Source organism: Balaenoptera borealis (assembly GCF_965194805.1).
Source record: "Balaenoptera borealis genome assembly, chromosome: 6".
In the NCBI taxonomy this organism is placed as follows: Eukaryota; Metazoa; Chordata; class Mammalia; order Artiodactyla; family Balaenopteridae; genus Balaenoptera; species Balaenoptera borealis.
This window is the reverse complement of record NC_138863.1, coordinates 19,381,846-19,404,359: the sequence shown is the minus strand read 5'-3', so window position 1 is coordinate 19,404,359 and position 22,514 is coordinate 19,381,846. Positions and strand designations below refer to the sequence as shown.

Below are 22,514 nucleotides of genomic sequence, written 5' to 3'. Positions count from 1 at the left end.
CTCTTGAGGCCTCAAAGGAACACACTTTATGCCGTTAACAATGGCTAACACTTCAGTGGTACAGTGTCCACAGCCTGCCAGGCCGCACTAAGGACTTTACATCTACCACCTGCCTTAATTCTCTCCACAACCATAGAGGTAAGTAGACCCATTTTACAGATGGGGATCCTAAGGCTTAATGAGGCTAAGTGCCAAGATCAGATAGTTGGTGAGAGCAGAGCAGCATTCCAACCCAGAACATTCTGATGTTTAAAGCCAGACTCTTAACAACGCCCAACGTAGCTGATGGACAGGTCTCCGTAGAGGGCTGAAAAGTATCCCACAAAAATTCACATCCACATGGAACTTCAGAACGTGACTTTATTTGGAAATAGGTCCTTTGCTGATGTAAGTAGTCAAGGATCTGGAGATGAGATCATCCTGGATTCAGGGTGGGCCCCAAATCCAATGACTAGTGTCCTTATAAGAAGAGGAGAGGACACACAGACACAGGAAAGAAGGAAGGTCACATGATGACAGAAGTAGAGACTAGAGCAAGGCCACTACAAGCCAAGGAGCCACTAGACTGCCGGGAGCCACCAGAAGATAGGAAGAGGCAAGGCAGGATTCTCCCCTGCGGGATTCAGAGGGAGCATGGCCCCACTGACACCTTGATTTGGACTTCTAGCTTCCAGACTGTGAAAAAATTAATTTTGTTGTTTTAAGCCACCTAATTTGTGGTAATTTGTTACAGCAGCCCTAGGGACCTAATACAGCCCCTGCACCCCACCTCTGCTCAGACCTCCCAGGGCAGCCCCTCATGATGGTATGTCCAATCTGTGGGTCCAGCCCACAAGTACCTCCCTGTAAAGCGGGCCTGAGCGCTCCTCTGGGGCCAGGATAGATCCAATCCCCCAGGCCAGCCCTTCTGACATTAGAGACCATGGTGGGGGCGTGGAGGGGACTTCCTCCACACTGGTTAGGAGATCCTCCTGTGCCAGGTATGATCCCGGTGTCAGCAACACCAGGTCTCTCAAGACACGCTCTGCCACAACTCTGCCCTAAGACTGCTCAGAGGCACTGACAGTATGACACCTCTGCCACTTCCTGACTCTGTGACCTTAGACAAATACCCCACCTCTCTGTGTTCTCGAAAAACTGGCTTCCTAGGACTGTCGTGGTGTTAAATCTGTGGAAAGGAGTTAAAACAGGGCCTGGCTCATCACCAGGGCTCAGTAATGTGAGCTTTTACTGTTATTCTCTCCTCCTGGTCAACACACGTGCGTACACGCACACGCGCGTACCCACACGTACACACACACACAAACATACAAACCACACACACATACATACAAACCACACACACATACATGGACAAGCGCACGCACGCGCACACACACACACACACACGGCTTAGCTCCAGATGCTGCATCCCAGCTGCAGAGACACTCCTTAGGGCCAAGGGAAGGTGAAGGGAGAGAAGAGGAAGAGCTGGCTCAGGGGCAGGTGGGGCAAGACACCAGCAGGAGGAGGTGGCAAGCAGAAAGGACGGGGCACTGGACCAGCGGGCAAGGGGTCCCATCCTCACCAGGTAGTTGCCTCCATGTTTGCACTTGAGCATCTGGGCCACCTCACGGAGGTTGCTCCGGAAGTTCTCCTCATTGGCTGTGCTGGGGAAGGAGACGGCGATGATCCTCTCAGTGACATACACCAGGTCCAGCTCACAGCTGTCCTCCGTGGTCCGGCTCACACTCATGTTTCTGGGGAGACAGTAGGCAGAGGCGGGTCCTGATCAGAATCCAGGCCCCGAGGACAATGTCCAGGGAGCTACACCCCCTACACACTATACGTGGCCCCCAAATCTAACCCAGCGGTCTTGGCTGCTCCCTGACCCAGAGCCAAGGCCAGAGGCTTCCCCTGGCGAGGCCAGTGCAGCCCACAAGCCCAGTCTGGGAGCATCGGGGAGAACAGAGCTGGGCAGGAGCTGGCGAGGATCTCAGGCCATTTCAGAACCAAAGAGTGATGACACCAATCCTAGGTGCTCATCAATCCTGTCGGCATTGCCTTCAACCTGTGATCCCAGAGGTCAGAGGTCAGAGCCAGGGCCGGAACCAGCCAGGGCCCGGGAGTCCAGCTCAGCCTCCTAATATACTGTGGCCGCCTGGTCTGGCAGAAGTTTCTCGAAGGATCCCCGGACGGCTCCGGAAGAGGAAGGAGAGCCTGAACTGGGTCCTCTCACATCCCGGAGCTAGCCTTCTGCTGCCCTCCCCTTGCTCTGAGCTGTGGAGTGGGCGGGGAGGCCCCTCAGGAGCAGGGGCAGCTCAGGTGACATGCTCACCTGGGCTCCAGGTAAGCCAGACCACAGCACAGATTCCAGCCCTCCCCAGAGGCAAGACAACTCCTGCCCTTTGTTCCCTGGCTCTCTTCCCACCTCTGGCAGCTCCCACTGCCCCGCAGGGCTGCTTCCTACCAGTGACCTCCCTGATTTCTAAGGGCTCAGGAAGCAGAAGGGGCTGCCGCAGCGGCAGGTGATACCCAGACATCCCAGTGCCACCTGAGCTCCTCAGAGAGGTGGGGAGCCCCCTGGGCTGGGCACCACGTGAGGGGAGGTGGGGTCTCACACCTTTACACCTCACCCAACTGTTATTCCAAAGGAGGGTCCAGGGTGCCCACTGGGGAGCTGATGGGAAGGGGAAATGGGTCTCAGGACACTGGAATTCCATTCTGAAGCCCACCTGTAGTTTCTGGGGTCACCTCACACCCTCCCCTTCTTACCCCATCACCCCAGCCTCCTAGGGTCCTGCGTCCCCTCTCTACCCAAGGTGGGCAACTCACAGTTCATGTTGATAACCCTTCACTTCTGCGGGGTAAAGTTGGGACTGGAGGGGCAGCGGGAGGAATACCATGGGATGTTTCAAAGTGACGGGGTGGCATGCGGGGTACAGCCCCGGGACACCAAGAAACGGGACAGAATACAGATCTCCACCACAGTTAGCTCCGAGCCCAACTGTGTAGATGGGGCTTGGAAATAGGAGAGCCAAGGGTGACATACAGCTTCTCCGTGGTGGCAATGACAGGGACCAAGTGGCAGAGGGGCCAGTGCGCTGGGAGCCCACTTTGAATCTGGCCTCTGAGTCCCGGTCTTTCCTTGTCCTGCAGCCTTTGGGGGCGGGGCTCCTACTCAAGGCAGAACAGCACCACCACCTGGCCAACCTCAGCATCGCACTCTGCACCCACCCACCCCAAGGTGATTCTCATCTGTAGGGGAGGAGGCGATCCTCTAAAGGGCCCCACCAGTCTCTGTGGACAGCCGGCAGCCGGACTACAACCCACTGGGAGCTTCAGCTACACACCAGACCCTCTCTGACTGGTGGTCCATATCCCTGCGGCCAGATTCTCACTCATCTCAGGAACCTCAGGGGTGAGGGGGGAGTCAGAGAGGGAAGGGCCCAAAGCCAAAAACCCAGAGAACCTGGACCCAGGACAAAGAGACTCTGGATGAGCAAAGCACCAAGTCCCCTGTGCATCCCCTTCCCCCAGCCCCCACCAGCTCAGCCAGATAGAGGACCTTCCTTTTATAAATGACCCTCCAACATCAGAAACCTCTGCCCGTGGAGAAGAACAGGATCTAGCACAGGCCTCAGCGCCAGCCAGTCTTGAATGAAAACCCAGTGCTGCCTCTTAGTGGTTGTGTGACCTTTAACAAATCGCCTCACCTCCCTGAGACTCAGTTTCTTCATCTGCCAAATGGGAATAAAATACTTACCTTGCAGGGTTGTTGCAAGGGCTAGATGAGATCATGCAGGTAAATGAAGAATCCAGCTCAAGGACTGGCTTCAAGCTAAAACTTTTGAGTTTCCCAGTGGCATCTACCTGCATCCTCTCGCTGTGGCTTCCACATCTGCCCGTGCTCCCTATCACGTGCTTTGTGACTTTGGTCTCGGAGACCCAGAGGCAAGACTTGCTGGGAACACCCACAGTGACCTCACTGCCTGCACCCACCGCGTCCCCCATAGCCCAGGCATACCTGATGGGCTGGGGATGGGGCTGGACACTTGGCGTGACTCTGGTGGAGCTCTGGGAAAGAGAGGAGAGAAGCAGCGTTAGGGCGGTGGCCGGCTGGATGGCAGGAGAACAGCAGACAGCTGTCCACACGAGCAGTCAGGGCCACGGGGAAACACAGATTCCCTTCTCCTGCCTCTGCCAACATTCCAGCCCAGGCACCCTAAAGCCCAGCAACACAGCAACTCAAAGCCAAAAGCGATCAATGCCAATCCCACATGAGCGCGCCAGTGGGCCTGCGAGCCCCCAAGGGGAAGGGCTTTCCTTCCTCGGGCAAGGGAGAAATGCCAAATGCTGAGAAATGCACCACGCCTGGGCTGGTGCCATGTGCGCTGAGTACACACTCAATAAAACAGTTACTAAACTGATGGAAACGCATTTCACCTGGATTCGCTGGACATCAGAATAGTGACCCCAAGTGGAGAACAGAGATGGCAACCACGAAAGAAGGAAAGATGAGAGCGCCAGCCCCGCTCTGTCCAGCTCTGAACATTTCTCCTCTGACCACCAGCTGCCCACATTCCCCTCCTTTAAAGCAGCAACACCGGCTCATTCAATCAAAAGTTTTGAGACAAGAAGCAGCCAGGCATGGTGTGTACCAACCAGGGCTAGGCAGCAAATCATGCTCCTAGGGTCCCACTGTCCATTGTCTGTTACCCCCCTCACCCATTCCCATCTCCAGGGTTGTCGACTTGTACAAAATTAGGCAAATGGACCCAAGTCGGTGTCCAAAACATCCCAGGGCAACCCAACAGCACGGCGATGAAAGCGCAGGATCAGAATCCCACAGCATCCTGTTGGGCAGCCTTGCGTTACTCAACGCCCTGAGCCTCTATAATGTCACCAGTGAGATGGAACAATCCTTATGGGATTGCTTGAAGATTAAAGGGAATTATACATATAAGGCGCTTAGACGCTCTTACCATTATTACATCAAGTACAATTAAAAGGGTAGTTAGCGATACAGCCAAACAGTCACCCCTACAGTAAAGCAAAACCCTGCATCACCAGCTGCCACCATCCTTTCAGCCACCTTGCTCGATGCAGAATCGGACATCCAACCTGCACATTCCCAGGTCCAGCCAGAGCCCTCTGAGCCCACTGGCACCTTCCAAACATCCCTGAGCCTCCCCAAAACCGGCCTTTCCTGACCACCAAGTTGCATCTACCTCTTGGAGGGGACGGAACCACAATCCACCAAGGAGAGGAGAAACAGATGCCCAGCAGGATTCACCCTCAGATTTCGGGCTGGACCACTGGGGTCCCAAGAAGAGGAGCCCCCTTCAACCCTCTCCAGGCCCCGCTACGAGGCAGGGGTGGGTGGGCTCTGAGGCTCAGCTCCCAGCTGAGCCCAAAGTCAGGGCAGCCCCGCTAAGAGGAGGACTCTCCACCCAGCCTCCCGTAAGAAGGCTGCGGCCAGAGTCCCCTCTGCCCGGGCCGCCGCCCAGCTCTGAACAGCTCAGCCTCAGAGGCAGCAGGAGGAGGAAACAGCCAAGGGGGCTGTCAGGGTGGAAAGTTTCTCCGTCTCCCCAGCTCTCCTGGCCCTGAGGACTTGGGTTTGCATGAGTCAGGCTTGGGGAGCTGGGGGGTGCGAAGACGGGGGCAGTAAGGAGGGGTTGAGTTGTGTTTGGTTTTCAAGACCCAAACCAGGCCGTTCCAAAACTACCCACTCAGAGGAACGCAGAAACCCAACACTTCATCCGTCTCCGTTTCGCTGGTCCCTGATGAGGAGCCGCTGAATCTCCCCAGGCCCTAGGCCCTGCTCCAGGCCCCGGGGCCACCCTGCTATAAATAGCCCCTCGGGTTCCGTCTACTGATCCACAGCCATGTTTGGAGGAGGCTGCCACAGCTGCTTCTAACAACTGGAAGCCACAACCATAGCCAAGACTGGAGGTGTGGCCGGGAACACGGGGCCAGGCCCAGGGAGCTCAGAGAGACAACGGGATACTGAGAAGGGCTTGGCAGGGGGACTGGGGAGCCGAGAGGAGCTGAGGGGAGCCGGGAGCCGCCACGGGCACAGGGGCAAGAGGGATGGACAGGGCAGGAGAGCCAGCTCCCGCTCGCTTCTCCACCCCCCCTCCCCAATGTTACAACACTCCACATTCCTCAGCCTCCCCACCCCAAAAAACCAGGAAAGATAAATAAAAACTTGGCCCCAGCAGAGTCTGGCCATACTGCCTCCAGAGGTGATAAGACAAAGTCCAAGCCGGCTCTGCTCCGCCGGGCTTGGGGGGGGGGGGGGGCGGGAGGGGGGCAGGGGAGGAAACTGCCCTGGAAAGTGACCCCAGCACAGAGGACAGGGACGAACAGCTGGACAGTCATCCCCTGATGAATCACTGGGCTGCCCTCTAACTGACGGTGCTTCCTGTTTTCTGCAAAGTTTGGGGGCATGTGACACTCACTGGCAGAAAGCAGACATGCACAGGTAACACGTCTGAGGGTTGGTGGAATGAGTCACAGGGAGAACCGGAGAACCAGAAATGGGTCGGGGGAGGGGGCGGAGCATGTGAGCAACACAACTTAACGCTCCAAGAAACACAGTGACCTCCCACATGCAGGGCTAGAGATGGGGCACCTTCGGCAGCTGCCTAATCACACAGGCCGTTTTCAAGAGGGAGGCTGTCCTCTCTGCTCCCCATCGTCATGTGCGTTCTCTCATTCAGTGAACTTCACTGAGGGCCACCGGCTGTGCATGAGGTCCCTGACCTCAGAGAGCTTACATTCTACGAAGGAAGATACTCATCCACGAAGCCAGTGTGAGAAGCAGTCGCTTGGTCTCACTGACCAATCTGTAAAATGGGTACAGCATAGTCTTGTGTGATATACCTGCTCCACTTAGAGACTCCAGGAAAAACTACCAGAGGGCTTTACAAAGAGTACTCTAAAGACTTTATTTTATAAAGAAAAATAAGCTGTCTGCCTGTAATTCCATTCCTTTCCTCTCTGGGGCTGTCAAAGTCCTTTACCCACATGCTCTGAACTTCTTCCCTGCTCCACCCAAGACATAGATCAATAATAGGACTTTTGATCCAACTCCCTAGGCGCCAAGATTTCTCCCCTATCATCATCACCAACACAGTCTCTCCTTTGCTTAAAGGACACTGTGAAAGGAAATTCCACAGCCTTCCTCAAACAGCGTCTTACTACTCTTACTATCAGGCAGTTCCTCCTGGTATCTAACCCTCACCCTTCCTGCTGCAGATTCGGCCAACTCTGTTGGCTTTGGTCCTCACTGCAGGCGCAGCTGCGGACCACCGCTCAGATGCTCCAGGGCAGCTCAAGATCTATGACCCTCAGCTCCGTTTTTTGCCTTCTTCTTCCCCGCCATGCAGCAAGAGTGGGAACCCCAGGACCTGGGTGGGGTTGGTTTGGAGCAATGACTGTGTGGGAAGAGTCCTGCCTTCCTTTGAGGTTCATAGACCAAACACAACAGCTCTGGACCAAAAGAAAAGCTGTTTCCGGAGCCCAAGTCCCCAGGGGGCACAGTTGGGAGGAGGGTCTGGAAGCAACACCAGGGGCCATGTCAGGCAGGCAGAGATTGGTGACCAATCTACGTCAGGGGCCCTTCCCCACCCCTATGACTCCTCTGGGGGCTGTGGCCACCCCCTCCCCTCCGCACCAGCCCCTCCAGCCACACCCCTTCCTCTCTCCTTCCTGCCCACCCGCCTGGATTTTTCCAAAACAAAGTGCGACACAGCACATCATCCACAAACTCTGCAACACACCAACCCCGTTGGAGGAAAACAGCCATTCCTGCCCTGTGAGTCCTGGGCTGCGGGCCAGAGACAGGAAAACAGCTCAACAAACAGGCACATTATCCCAGCAGCAGGCCCAGAGCAGCGACCGTGCCGCTTCGGAAACGGGTCTCCTCACCCAAGGCAGACTGCAGGAGAACCCAGTGGCTGGGGAGGGGACCCTGCGGTCACTCAACCTGGGACAGGCGTCTGGGATCCTCAAAAATTAGGTTTTCTCTCTTCCTTTGCAGTACTCGTGCCATTCTGGAATCTGCTCACTTGCTTAGCCTTTCATGGACTCCTTTAACTAAACTAACTAGACCAAAACTCATCTTGTCCCTTCTCCCATATCCAGGCAAGACACCACCCTTACCCACCCCGGCACGCACAGACACACACACTTTCATCCCAGATCAACAGAACTTTCTCCTAAAAAACCTCTCATTCCAACTAAGCAGCAACCTCTTTCTTCTCCAGGACCAAGGTCATACACACCCTTGCATCAAAAAGTTCTCCATGATGTCTAACTTCACTCTCTCTTGCTGCAGCCTTACCTTGTAGGATCTGTCTGGCCCAGGCTGGAGTAGTGGGGAGCAACTGCTCTAGGACTCGGCTTATAAAAGAGTGTCCAGACCATTGGCTAAAAGGCTTGGTTCACACACCATCGCCCTGTCCCCTGGCCAAGGGTTGGGAGTCCTGGAAACACCAGATCCAGGCAGCAGTCTCAGGATGGGATGGAGAAGACATTCATTGAGTCAGTGAGCCCGTCCAAGCCTCTGTTTCCTCATCTATAAGATGGGGCCACAGCATCTGCCATAGCGGGATGTCACAGGGATCAAAAAATACCCAGCCAATGGGGACTTCCCTGGTGGTCCAGTGGTTAAGACTCCATGCTGCCACTTCAGGGGGCATGGGTTTGATCCCTAGTGGAGGAACTAAGATCCCACATGCTGCACAGCACAGCCACACACACACACAAAATATATACCCAGCCCAGTTCCTGGTCCTTAGCCAAAATGACAGTAATAAGAATGGTTAACATTTATTGAGCACATAGTATACACTTTGTGTGCATTAAGCTAGTTAATCTTTAGTAGCAGGCACACAAAAAAATTACTTTCTCCCCTGTACCCCAGCCCCAGAAACATCACAAACTCAGACAAGGGTCCATCCCAGCATGTGTACTCCACACCCATAGGACCCGTGCATACCTTGAACAGAGCCTTGCCCATTAATTTGAGAGGCATGTTTCTGCTCTTCCTGGCGGAGCCCTGTGCGGCCCGGGGGACACCTCCACCTTGCTGGGCTGGCCTTGCGGGGCTGGCCCAGGGCAATGTGACAGAGGTGGTGGGCTCACCACAGAAGTGTGCTGCCTGCAGAAGCCCAGCACCTCCCTCCGAGGCCCTCCCCGCCATGGGTCAGGCAGCTGTCAGATGATAGGGCCTCATGCCATCAACAGCTCCCCCGTGCCAACCGCCAAAACCACTCCCTGTTCCTCTGCAGATCAGGGCAGGCGAGGATGGAGAGGCCAGCAGAGGGGCAAATTGTCAGAGAAGGGCAGGGAAAAAAGAGAAAGGTCCGACGTTGCTGGGCATCTGCCCCTGGGGTGGTGTGAGGACAAGCCCAGGCACGAGTTCGGCTCAAAGCAGGGTCCCAGGAGAGCCCCTCTTTCCTTCCCTGGGGTCCTTCCACTTAAGGAATTTGCCCATCGCCCTCCACCAAAACCACAGGGCAGGAGGAGCCCGTGAGACCAACCAGCCCATCTTCCAGCTCCCTCCCGAATCAATGGCATTTAGCCCCATTTTCAAAGGCTTCTCCCTCCGAAGAAGCAGAGCCTGTGATTCCCCAGGGGCTGATGACCCTCCAAGAGCCCAGGAGTCCCTCTTCATCTCTGCCCCTAGTCCCTCTTGCTGCAGTGTTGCCCATTCCCCTGGCCATTGCCCTGGTGACTGCTCACCACCCAGCGAGGCCTCGCACAGCAGCCTCTGCTCCCCTCCCTCCCCACCCTGCAGCACTAAGGTCTGCCTCAGTGACGGGCAAACCAACTCTGGATCCAGCTGGGCTGGAGGCTGAAGCCAAGACTAAGGCCCAGTGCCTAAGTCGTGGGGCCTGCTCACCCTCCCAGCCCCTCTCCCCACTCCGGAATTGAGCTGAGCAATTCTACAGAGGAGGCTGCGAGGGACGCCCACCAAACAAGCAGATGTTAGGCATTGTCCGCCTCCCCCGTCCCCCGCGTCCCAAGGACTCGCCGCATCTTCCTCCTTCCCTTCCGAATACTTACATCTTCCTCAAGGCTTTTCCGTGTGTTTCCACCCCGGAAGGCTCCTTCTCCCTGGAGACGAAGAAAAGGCAATCAGAGAGGGGAGCTGAGGAAAGTCATCGAAAGGTATCAGGTCTTTCATCTGCTGGGTGTGGCAGTGGTGGGGGTGAGGGCTTGGCAGAAGGGCCTGGGAGGGGGCTTGGTTGTTTGTGTAGCATTTCTTTGTCCACTAACGGCCCCGCAAAGCCAACCATACCCTGCCATTTGTGTCTCTCCTGGGGGAGATATTATTATTCCCATTTCTGCAGATGAGAAAACTGACGCACAGACAGGCTCAGGACTTGCCACAGTCTCACAAATAGAACCTTGGAGGAGTTGGGAGGTGAACCCAAGTCCTCCATCTCTGAGCCCATCACTCCGTGCCGGCCATTGCCAGGAGACGCCTCTCAGCTGCCAGCCTCGGTTTCCCCACCACATGACCCACCCACTTCCTTTCCTTCCTCCTCCACGTAGCCTTGAGGAAATCGTCTGTCTCTCTGCTAAGTCAGAAAGACGTGTTTGGAAAGATCTGCCTGGCTTTCTCACATTCTACATATCTAACAAAGAAGCCCACATTTAACCACGGGCCTCTCCCTCCCCGTCTGCCTAGCTCCCCAGCAATCCATTTCCGAATACACAAGCGGATGGTCCGATATCCAGCTTTCAATGCCACCCATGTCTCCATCCTTCCCCCAAGTTCCCCAAATCTACTCCAGAAGGGTGTCCTCAAACACATCTGTTCACTTTCCCCCCAATCTTGCTTATGCTTTCCCGGCCTCCCCAGGCGCTCACCCCGCCCTACCTGCTGTCACTCACCGTGTCCACTACATTCTTCGGAGCAGTTTCAGTGTTGACAGGCTGTGGGCAGAGGGAGAAAACAGCATGAGGCCTCAGGGCAAACATCCCCAGGTTGGCTCTCTCCCCGGGGCTGGTGGCCGTGATGGGCAGAAGGCCTCCTGAGATAGCACTGATGGTGCCAACCCAAGACTCAGACATAATGTGCTGACCCCAAGCTTGGGGGGCAGAGTCTGGAAAATGAAAGACAATCCTATTGGTCCTAGAACCATCCAGCTTGACAAACCTCACTAAGGCCCCTAACTCCGACAGTCACCGACCCCTCAAAAAGGAACAAGGAGCGAGTGACTCTTGTTCCTACTTGCCAGGCATGTGTGCCTACACCAGCCGCTTCATTTATTCACAAGAACCCAGTGAGGTAAGTACTATTACTACCTTTGAGCCCCACTTTACAAATAAAGAGAAATTAGATGAGTGGACCAAAGCCATTGACTACTAAGGGGGACAAAAGGGTTGGAACCCCATCTTGGGTCTCTACACTTCATGCTGTGTGAAACCACAGCAGCCCCGGATACCAGGCCTGCCAGAGTCTTCATGCTTCAGTGGGCTTTCAAGGGCCATCCCCACCTTTGGCCCTGCGCCCTTGCAGACCTCAATTTCCTTGCCCCAAAACTCTCTTCCATCCAGACCCCTTGCTATTCCCACATCCGGGCTTTTGTTTGCAGAGGAGCTTCTCCTCTTTTCTTACTAGCTCTCCTCCTCCATGAAGCCCTCCCTGAACACCCCAGCAAAGGGGTCTCTCTCTCCCACCTCAGAACTCCAGTAAGCCTTACTGTCTGAGCTACTTATCTGGTCCTCAGCGTGTGAATAATCTCATTGTGGGAATATGTCTAATTCCCCAACTCTTGTTTTATTTTTATTTGTGATTCTTATCCCACCTGCCTCCGAAACAGATTCAAAGCAGCATTTTAAGGCAACTGAGTTGCCTTAGCCCTCGGGCCGGAGACTGTGCTGTATGTGTAGCAAGCCGTCAATAAACACCTGTGGACTGATCCTGTCCCTCATCCTGGTGCCATCCTTCCCTTGCGCAGACCAACTTCCTACTAAAGGCATCCTGAAACGTGGGCTCCTCGGACTCCCCCATAATGAGAGAGAAACTTCCCATTCCAGGGCCACCTCCTGACCACGGTCTCCAGGGCTCCATTTCCAACTCAGTGATGTGGTTAGAGGGGCCCTTGAATCACACAGATGGACATGGACATGAATGTCAAGGTCATGGAAACAAGCCTGTGCTGAGATGACTATGGACCAGGTTTAAACAGTGGGTCTCTGAAGAGGAAACACCTGCCCCAACCCCATCCCGGGACCTGAGGGTGAGCTGCTCATGTCTGAAGACATGGGAGTGGACAGAATGACCTCTGAAATGTTCTGGCATCTGGGAGGAGAACTGGGCCAAGATAGGGATGGAGGAAGGAAGTGGGCTGAGCTGAAGGCAGTAGTGCTCTTTCTAAAAACGCCCAGACTTTCCCCCTACTGCCCGGGAGACAAGAGACTGAGGCCAAAACTTCTTTCCAGGTGGATGAAACCCCCTGTGTGGTTCAGGGTCAAGGCAGCTTGGGAGGGTTGAGGGAAGACAGAGTCCAGGAACAGAGCAGGAGCTGGGGAGTCGTATCAGCCAGCGCCTCCCAGCCCCCTAGGTGGGCCCACCTGGAGTCTGAGGATGGCTCTGCAAGGGGAGTCAAGATGCCACATTCTGTCCCCACCCAGCCCAGCCCTCATCCTCACCTAGCCAGCCCCCAGAACCCCATTCCTGAGCCATAGGCCACCGGGCAGGAGGCAAATGAGCCCACAGGAAATCCCCCAGGATCCCTTCCCCAGACTGAGCTCTAGGAGCTGCCTGACAATCAGGACCAGGGTCTCCCCTCAGCCTCCAACCACCACCCGGCCCCATCCCGGGGAGTCCTCGGCAGCAGTGCCAGCCTGCCCCAGCCCTCTGAGCCTCCACCCATCTCTTCTGGTCCAGGGCTCTGTAATGCTCACGTGGAGACCATGGGCTGGGCAGAACGGGCCAACTGCCCCCGCTCTGAGCTGCTCTGGCTTCCTGTGGGGAGGAGAAGGCCTGGAGGGCAGATCACAGGGACCTTCTGCGTGCAGAGTCTACACAACAGGACTGACTCTGAACCCAGACCTCCCAGTTCCAAAGCCCTCACTCTTCACAGTCTATATACTCAGCCTCCCTGACTGGGGGGTGGGGGGGGTGATCAGAAAGTTCAGAACTGGGGTGGGATGGAGCAACCGGAGACAGAGTACCTGCCCCAGGCCCATTACAGGCCCTGAAGAGCCCCTCGTCCTGCTCTGGGGACAGCCTCCCAAGAGACCCCGACGGGGCAGAGCAGAGGGAGAGCCGGGGGTCTCAAACTTTACTGTGACTCCCAATCACCTGGAGGGCTGCTGATGGACACACGGGTGGCTGGGCCCTCCCCAGAGGGTTGGATCCAGTAGCCTAGAGAGGGACTCAAGAATGTGCATTTCTAACAGGTTTCCAGGTCTGGGGATGACACTTTGAAAACCACTGGTCTAGTCTGACAGCATTGGCAGCAGACAGCTGGGCCACGTCCTGACTCTCTCTGCTACTAACTCTGTGACCTCAAGCAGGTCACTCTGTCCTTGCTGCTCTTCAGCAGGAAGGCATGGTCCTCTTTTGTGAGAAGCAAATGAGATGAAGCACAGAAAGCACTTAGAACGGGGCCTGGCACTTAGGAAGCTCTCAGTAAATGTGAGCTGTTATTTATCAGCTGTGACTGCACAGGTCCAAGGCCAGGCCCTCTCCCAGCCCACTCTGCCCCACCTTGCCCCACCTTGACCCTCCTGCCCCGTCCCTCCTGGGTCTGACACAGTGCAGACCAGGGAGTCAACATTAGAAACCACAGGCCTCAGCAGGGCAAGAGAAACTTCTCTCCCTGCCAGCAATCATCTGAGCACCAGCCCCTCTGCTCCCACCCCTTCCCCACACCAGCTGGAGGCCAGCCACAGGGCCAGCCATCAGACGCCTGCCTTCAACATACTGGTGGAGAGGCCTTCTGAGGAGCTAAAAATTTCCAAAAACCCCTTCCAACCCCAACACCCAGTGTTTTCCTGCAGTGTTTGCAAACACAGCCCAGCAGGCACGCTGCGCTCCCCACCCCTCCCTTCCACCCCAGTCCTCCTGGGATTGAAGTCCTGCTTCTCGCTTTCCATTCACTGCCAGCTCTGGGGCTACTGGGAATGAAAAAGGCGAGGGAACTCATCATGGGGCGGGGTGGGGGTGGGTGTTCTCCCCTGAGGCTGCCCCTGCCCTAGGCCCTGCAGGGAAGCTTGGGTATACTAGGGAAAGCTCCCAGGCCATCAGGGCTGTGGTCTCCCGAGGCCACAGCCCCAGAGTTTCAGTGGCTGGCAGAGACCCACTAAGCCTCGGCTGTCACCCTACCGTTAGCACGGAAACATACACACACACACCATCTTTGCACACCACTCCTCAGACACCATCTCCTCCCTCCCCATTTCACAGATGGGGAAACTGAGGTACAGAGAGGTGCGGGTATGTCTCGCCCAGCTTCTCACAGTGAGGTGCATAGCAGGACTCGGGTGGGCACCCAGGTTTTATAAAGCCCATCACTGAGCTCACCCACTGCCCCTCACCCCAATCCCCAGCCAGCCTGCAGGTAGGGTTAGCTCTTGGCTCTTGGTTGGCGGACTCTGCTCTTCCTTCTTCCTCAGACTCAGCTGTAGAAGGATGAAGCAGACAGAACCCCGACAAGGATGGCACCTCCCCACCTGGCCCCTCCCCCTGCCCAATCCCAAGACGAACCCAGGCTTTCCAAAGCTGAGGGTAGCCAAATCACTGCCCCACCAGGGGTCTTCCAGAATGCTTCTTGCTCCCAAGCAGGACAACTCGAACCCAGCTCAGGAGCAGGTGGCAGAGTTTAGACCTGGTGCCACTTGACGGCCAAGTCTTGCTATCTGTGGATCACTCTGCTCTGGGGCCTCAAACCCGGGAGTCTGGAGCAAGGGAAGGACTAGAGTGAGGCCCTTAGGGCAGAAAATTTAAGGAGGCATTTAGTCTCAGGATGCACAACCCTGAGAGCAATACCTTCTCCAATTTTGCACCCCAGGTGCCTCACTTGCCTTACCTCTTCCTGGCCCTGGTCTGGAGGTGCATTTTCATAATGTTACTGCAGTAACAACAATTACTCAGCAGGTACTATTGATGCCTTGGGCTTAACATTGGGCTCTTTGCTTTCACGATCATCATTCCTCATAACCAATGCTCACAAGGCAAGCATTATCCCATTTTACAGGTGAGGAAACTGAGGGCCCGAGAGATTAAATAACCTGGCCAAGGTCACACAGCCTGTAGATAAGGACAGCTGGTATTTGAATGCTGCTCCTTACATCCCCCTCATGCTCTGTCTCTTCTCCCTGGCCATAATCTTCATTCAGTTCCTCTTACTCCTAATCAACTGCCCTCCTGTTGGGAACAAGCTTTCTGCGGCTTAAAGACTAATTGTCTCAGGTCTTCAGGAGGAAAAGGCTTCTTCAATGCACTTCCAGAGGAAGAGGAGGAAATGGGCTGCAATAGGAGAGACTGGGACCAGACATCAGAGAGAACTTCCTGAATGTGAGGGGCTGTGAACCACAGTGTGGATAAGGGAAGCTGCACATCCTTTCCTCAAGTTTTTGGGGGCTTTTTTCCAAAAAAAGACATGCATGCCCTCTCCATGCGTTTACCCACCCCCAACGGTGTGGGCCTGAGGAGGGGCCGGTCTGCAGAGGCTGCGGTGGCTGGGATAACTGCCTGGAGGTTCACGCAGTAGGACATTTCGGTGGCCTGCAGGGAGGGTGAGCTGGGAAAAAATGTATCTGTGGGCTGCTGTTCTGGAGGAAGGAAAAGGCAGAGGGCCATAGCGGGTGGGGGGAGGTGCCCAAGCCCTGGACTGGGGGGAGGGGGGCCGGCGCAGAACGCGGACTCAGCCTCCAGAGGAACATTCCGTCCAGAAATTCCTCACACCCTCCCCCCTTCCACCCCTCCAGCTCTCTCCACTCTTGCCCCCTGGGAGGCCTGGAATCCGGGCAGTTTTTCAGGACAAAAAAGACCCCATGACATCACATCTACTGCCACTGGACAGACGGACTGGGAGGTCAGGGCCAGCGCTGCCTGCCTGTCAGGAGAGGAAGGGAGCTGGCAAAGGAGTGGGGGGCGGGCTAGGATGTCCTCAGCCCCAGGACCCAGAGCACGATATTCTAGGCTCACTCGTTCTCAAAATAGAACCCTAAGCAGATGAAGAGAGGGAACTGAAAGCCAAAGGGAAGGGCAGGGAAGCACCATTAATGGGGCACTTAGAGGGGGCGTGGCTGGGAGGGCACATAGCAGACCCCACAGCCAGTCGGGGGACCAGCACCTTGGTAACAACAAAAACACACAGCAGCGGCAGCAGGGAAGCACTCTGAATGAGGAAAAACTGAGTTTCCGGGGAGGTTGGCGAGCTCCACGTGAGCACAGGTCAGCCCCTCGCCCCGTGTTATTTCCCAGCATCCCCGGAAGGGAGAGCTTCAACACGGAGCGCAAGGGGCTGGAGAGAGGGTGCCGGCAGCCCAGGTCCCATGAGTGTTTGGGGGAAGTCGCTCCAGGGGCCATATCCTCTCCCAGGCAGGCAGAGGCCACCAGAGTAAAAGAACAGGCTGGATGTGATTAAATGGAACATGACGCCTGATTTTCCCTGCACCCCCAGGGAGGGGACTGGGCAAGCCCACTCCTGTCCTCAGGGCCCCCCATAATTCACCCCGAGGGACCCAGCACCCGACTCCAGGTTGCTGAGGCGAGGCAACTGCGGACTCCCCCGCCCCACCCCATCCTGCTGGAATATTTCTCACACCCTCCTGCCACACTCCCCTCCCCAGGATGCTGTTCTCCTCCCTCTCAGCCAGGGGCTCTCTGTGCCTCCCCAGGCCCTTCCTCCATGCGCCTCTGACCGCCCTTGCACAAATCCTCCGCCCCATGCTGAGCACCTGCCCCAGCCTCGTGTCTGGTCTACCCAGCCCTCTTCCTGGCAGCCCCCTCTCCACCGAGCCACACCCCACCGCTGGCAGCAGACTCCCACTCTCAAAGCGTGCTTTGGGTCACTTCCCCACTCAAGGACCCACAATGGCCCTTAGTGCTTGGCTCATCAAGTTCAAGTTCCCCAACCTGGCTCTGGATTCCTCCCTTATCTGGCCGCCTCTTCCTTGGGTAGACTCCACTGCCTTCCCCCCTCCCCTATCTGCAGACTCTGCTCCCATCTCATCACTCCCCACCACCATGCCACACTACTCTCGCCTCCATTCCCACACCCAGGCTCTTCCCACAGGCACCCCAGCCAGCCCCACCAAGGTGAGACAAGATTGCCTGGCCCCTCATCCCCCCAGCGAGGACACTGGATTTGCTCCAGCCTCCATCAGGCTTGGTCATTTGCACCAAGGCCCTACCCCTTCTCTGTTCCAGCCCTGCCACCTTCTGGAAGGCACTCTCTCCTTCCCTCCTCTCTTCCATTTGCTCAAATCTTAACCTGGACTTGGAACAGCAGGCAGACTTCCTCAACCAGCGCAGCACAGATGGACTGCAGCACCCCCTGGGCCCCAAAGCCACCTCCAGTCAGAACCCCCGAGGAGGGCACTAATTCATTTCCACCGTAGAGTTCTCTCTCTCTCTCCCACACTGAACAGGGTCCCTGGAGGGCAGGGCCCTTCACCCAACTGGGGCCTCTCCCAGTGGGGGTCAAAGGGGAGGTGGTAAGCACATTCATAAGTGCCTTGACCTCTGGAGACCATGTCCCTTCACAGCCCAGCTTAAGGGCGGGACCTCAGTGGGCCCTGAGGACTTCTACCTAAGCTCCCCCCCAGGGAGGGAAACTCCCATCTGCACCCTAACAGGCGTCAGTGAGTATGTGTTCCAGTGACAGCAACTCCCTAAGACAGCCCCAATGGGCCTTTTTAGGTGTTAGAAAGCTCTTCTTTACACCCAAGTCTCCCCCTCTTTATGAGACCCTCCATCTACGAGGTTCTACTTTGGAGAGCAACAGAAAGGAAGCCAGCTTGTCCTTCAAGACGTTCTCTCTCCTATTCTGCACCTGCCCGTATTCTCCCTCTCCAGACTAAGCAGTCTAGGTAGTGCACAAACTGGATTTCCAACCTCCCTCATCACTCTTGGAATCAAGACTCTCTCGGGCTCATTTCTCCTGGCATTGTTCCATTTTCCAGAATCTCCCAAAGATGGCCACCCATGGCCCCCTCAGTGCCCTCGGATGAAATGCATCAGGGCTGGGAGTTCGAATGAACTAAAGCAACTTTTGGCCACTCTCCCTGATGGAGAGCAAGATGGCAGCGCCAGGCTGCGGGGCTCCACGTGCTTCTCTGGTCCCTTCTCTTCTTCCAAGAGGCAGCGTGATGCCTCCTCGCCCCAGGGGCACCTTGAGAAACTCATTTGAAAATCTCAGGACCACCACCTCACAACCATTAGGATGGCTACTATCCAAAAAAATAAATAAATAAATAAATAAATAAAAGAAAGAAAAGGAGAGGAGAGAAGACAAGACAAGAGAAAAGAAGAGAGTTTTGGCAAAGATGTGGAGAAATTAGAACCTTTGTGCGCTACTGGTGGGAATATAAGATGGTACAGCCGCTGTGGGAAACAGTATGGTGGTTCCTCCAAAAAAATCAGAAACAGAATTACTATATAATCCAGCAATTCAATTTTTGAGTATATACCCAAAGTAACTGAAAGCAGGGACTCAAAGAGATATTTACACACCCATGCTCACAGCAGCATCATTCACAGTAACTAAAACATGGAAATAACCCAGGTGTCCATCGACAGATGAATGAATCAGTAAAATGTGGTATATACACACATTGGAATATTATTCGGCCTTAAAAAGGAAGGACAGGGCTTCCCTGGTGGCGCAGTGGTTGAGAATCTGCCTGCCAATGCAGGGGACACGGGTTCGAGCCCTGGTCTGGGAGGATCCCACATGCTGCGGAGCAACTAGGCCCGTGAGCCACAACTACTGAACCTGCACATCTGGAGCTTGTGCTCCGCAACAAGAGAGGCCGCGACAGTGAGAGGCCCATGCACCACGATGAAGAGTGGCCCCCGCACACCGCAACTAGAGAAAGCCCTCGCACAGAAACAAAGACCCAACACAGCCAAAAATAAATTAATTAATTAATTTAAAAATAAAGGAAGGACATTCTGACACATGCTACAACATGGATGAACCTTGAGGACATGATGCTAGGTGTAATAAGACAGTCACAAAAGGACAAATATTGTATGAATCCACTTACATGAGGTACTTGAGTAGTCAGATTCAGAGAGACAGAAAGTAGAATGGTGGTTGGCAGGGACTGGGGAGTTCTTATTTAATGGGTGCAGAGTTTTTTGTTTTACAAGATAAAAAGCCTTCTGGAGGTGGATGGTGGTGATTGTTGTGCAATGAAATGGATGTATTTAATCCACTGACTGTGCACTCAAAAATGGTTAAGATGGTAATTTTTATGTTACGTGTATTTTACCATAATTTTTGAAATGAATTAGAGCAAAAAATAAATCCCAGGGCCTCAGTTTCCTCCCCTGGGAAAGAGCAGGATTTGACTAGATGGCCTCCAGTCCTCTCACTCCTATGGCTCCGTGCCTACTGCATCTCCACCTGCCTTCCAGAAGCCCTGGCACTCAGCAGAAAAGAACCTTGCAGCCCCAGCATGAGAACAGTCCTGGCACAAGGCAGGCGTTCAGGAGATGATGCTGGATGGATGGCAGATAGATGGATGGATAGACCTGCCCCTAAATCCCAGGCCTGCTGGCAAATGGAGAAGCCAGCTCATGGCTGGCACTGTTTAGAAGAAGAAACCCAGGAGAAGCCCACTTGGCAATATCAGTTATTTACATCAGCAGCAAGTACTGAGGGTATCGGGGAGAAAGCAGGCCCAGGAATCCACAACCCCAGTCCTGACCCCAGCCCTTGCCACCGCTGCATGACTATGAATCAGTCACCTGGCCTTTCTGAGCCCCACTTTGCTCTTCTCCCCAGGAAGGGCTCACACCTGTCCAGACCTTCACACAAGTCACTGTGGGCTCGGGGTGGCCCGGTGTCAGGGTAAGGGTTCTGAAAACCGCAGCTGCTGTGCAAGCCAGTCATGTTTGTCATTATTATGGTTACGAGTGTGGACCATACTGAGTCGAAATCCCAGTGCCCCCTTCAAATAGCTCTGTGGCCTTAGGCCTCAAGTGTGTTCCTCATCTGAGACACTGGGATAATCACAGCACCTTCCTCACTGCATCACTGTGAAGGATAAATGAGTTTATTTTCATACAACTTTCACAACAAAGGTCTGCAAAGAAAGTTCCATACAAGGGTTAACTTTTTGCTATTGCTCTGATTACTATTATAGGTGAAACCAACCTGGCATTCCCATTCCCCATCCACCTCCCCCACCGCAGACTCTCCACCCCACCTGCGATGGGTTTCGTTGCACAGGACATTTCAAGCATCTGCCACGGGGCTGGCCTGCGGAGGAGAAGCAGTGCCCACACGGCTCTCCCCCCCCCCCCACCAGGTCTCCTGGGTGCCAGGCCGTACGTGCAGAAGGGCTCATATCTGGCCCACCTGGGTGGCCACTCCACTTGGCCATCACCCTTGGGAAGTTTCTTTTGACTCTTATTTTTCAGAAGTTGAGAAAACCTGCTTCAGCACTTTCCAAGGATCAGGAGCGCCCACAGCAAACACACCCTCACCCCTCTCCATCCTGCCCCCGCCGGTGGACCCCACAGGAGGGAGGTGACCCTAGAAGCCTTCTACCCAAGGCCTTGGGCAACATCTGTTGAGTAAGACGAAAACATGGGTTGAAGATTAAGCCACTCTGCCCTGGCTGGCCTGGCACGGGCTGGAAAATGTGTTTGGCTGGCAGGGCACAGAGGCTGGCAGAAATCCTGGGCCCAGGGATGAGTGGTCCCAATCCCAGGGGGTTAGGACTGAAGTAAGATGGGTGAGAAGGCCAGAGGGAGAGCTGGGGGCATGGAGAAAACTTGACAAACACACAGACACACAGTGTGAAGCAAGAGGGAAGGGGCGGGGAGGCCAGAGACCAGCCCTACAGAGGCTGAAGGCAGGCAGCAAAGGGAAAAGGAAGGAAAAATAAAACCCGCCCTTTCCTCCCTCTTGTGAACCTGCTCAAAGCACTCGCCTGCCTGCCTGCCTGCCGTGAGGAAACAGGTGCTAAGTGCTCTCTGGGGGAAGCCAAACTTTCTCCCGGCTTCCCCTGGGCCACTTTCCCTCCCCGGGGACAGCAGCTGAGTTTCCAGCTAGAGGCTGGCCCCTCTAATAGGCCCCCACGGCCCACCAGTAAGGGATAGAGGACAGCTGTCCTATTTATTGAGCACCTAATCTGTGCCGGGCATCTGGCTGAATGCCTTTCTTCCAGCCACTCAGTAAACGTGCATTGAGCACCTACTGTGTGCCAGACAGTGGGGATACAGCAATGAACACAAAGGACAGAAATCCCTTGTCATCATAGAGTTCACATGCTAAACATGTTAGGGGAGTCTTTTAAACAAGATAAGCAAGTAAGATGGTGACATATGCTGAGGGGCAAAGAAAGCAGGGAAGGGAGAGAGGGTTGCTGGGGGAAGGGAAATCTGACACTTGAGTAAAGACCTCAAGGAGGGAAAGAGCCTGGCAAGTATCTGCAGGAAAGCTTTGCAAGTGCAAAGGCCCTGAGGCAGCATCTTCCTGGTATGTTCAAGGACCAGCAAGAAGGCCAGGTAGTTGCAGCAGAGTGAGTGAACGAGGGAGTTTCTGAAGACGAGGTTAGAGAGGAAATCTGTCTATTGTGCAGGGTTGTGTAGACTCATGGAAGAACCTGGGCCTTTACTCCAAGTGGTGGGCAGCCACTGGAGGATTCTGAATACAGATTAATTCAGTGAGTTAATTTGCTCCTTTCATTTTCCTCACAGCCTTATTAGGTAGGTACTATTACTAAGTCCCAACCTGCAGAGGGGAAACTGAGGTCCAGAGAGGTTAAGCAATGTGTCCACGGCCACAGACCCAGGGCCTGGGGAGCCGGGATCCAGAGGGAGGCAGTGGAACTCCCTCGCTCTTTGACCACTGCTGGGGGAGGGGGGAGGGGGCAGGTCCTGACTCAGATGGGAAAACCTCTGGTGTCACAAGCACTCCACCACCAGATGGCTGATCCAACCTCCGCGAAGATCAGAGCCCCCCCTGTCCAGATGGGGCACATCACAGAGATGGGAAGCTTCCACAACCTGGCTCAGGCAGGAGTCCCTTCTGGTATCTGACTGCAATCCCTCCAGCCAGAATGCCAACCTATTCCCTTCTGTTCCAACCCCTGACCCTTCCTCGCGTAAACAAAGCTCACAAGACTCCCAGAGGTCAGGCGTCTGGCTTCTGCCTGGAGAGCCCTAAACCCCGGAGACCCCCAGCCACACTAGACCAGCCAAGGACGTTCTGTTCTCAGCAGCGAAGTGGAAGTTGGGTTGAAATGATGAGACGTAGGCTCACCCCTCCCCACCCGCCCTCCACGGTGTCCCTCCACAGTCCCAGAGGGATTTCTCCCTG

The 22,514-nt window shown here is 55.1% G+C and overlaps 1 protein-coding gene and 1 long non-coding RNA gene across 12 annotated transcripts in view; one reads left to right on the top strand and one right to left on the bottom strand.

The window, feature by feature from the left end:
• Nucleotides 1-22,514, bottom strand: part of TNS1 (tensin 1) — a 229,994-nt gene that overhangs the window by 91,374 nt on the left and 116,106 nt on the right. For 10 of the 11 annotated variants that reach the window (XM_082397656.1, XM_082397654.1, XM_082397655.1 and 7 more), the window contains 4 exons: nt 10,891-10,932; nt 10,057-10,107; nt 4,007-4,056; nt 1,568-1,739 (listed from right to left, as the gene is read on the bottom strand). In XM_082397656.1, the coding sequence (XP_082253782.1) occupies nt 1,568-1,739; nt 4,007-4,056; nt 10,057-10,107; nt 10,891-10,932 (315 nt within the window). Of the gene's footprint in view, nt 1-1,567; nt 1,740-4,006; nt 4,057-8,986; nt 9,108-10,056; nt 10,108-10,890; nt 10,933-22,514 lie in introns of those variants that run through there. The other variant, XM_082397662.1, reaches the window with a different exon arrangement.
• The window catches only part of LOC309631385, a 657,985-nt gene that overhangs the window by 572,486 nt on the left and 62,985 nt on the right, over nt 1-22,514 (top strand). The window lies entirely within an intron of this gene.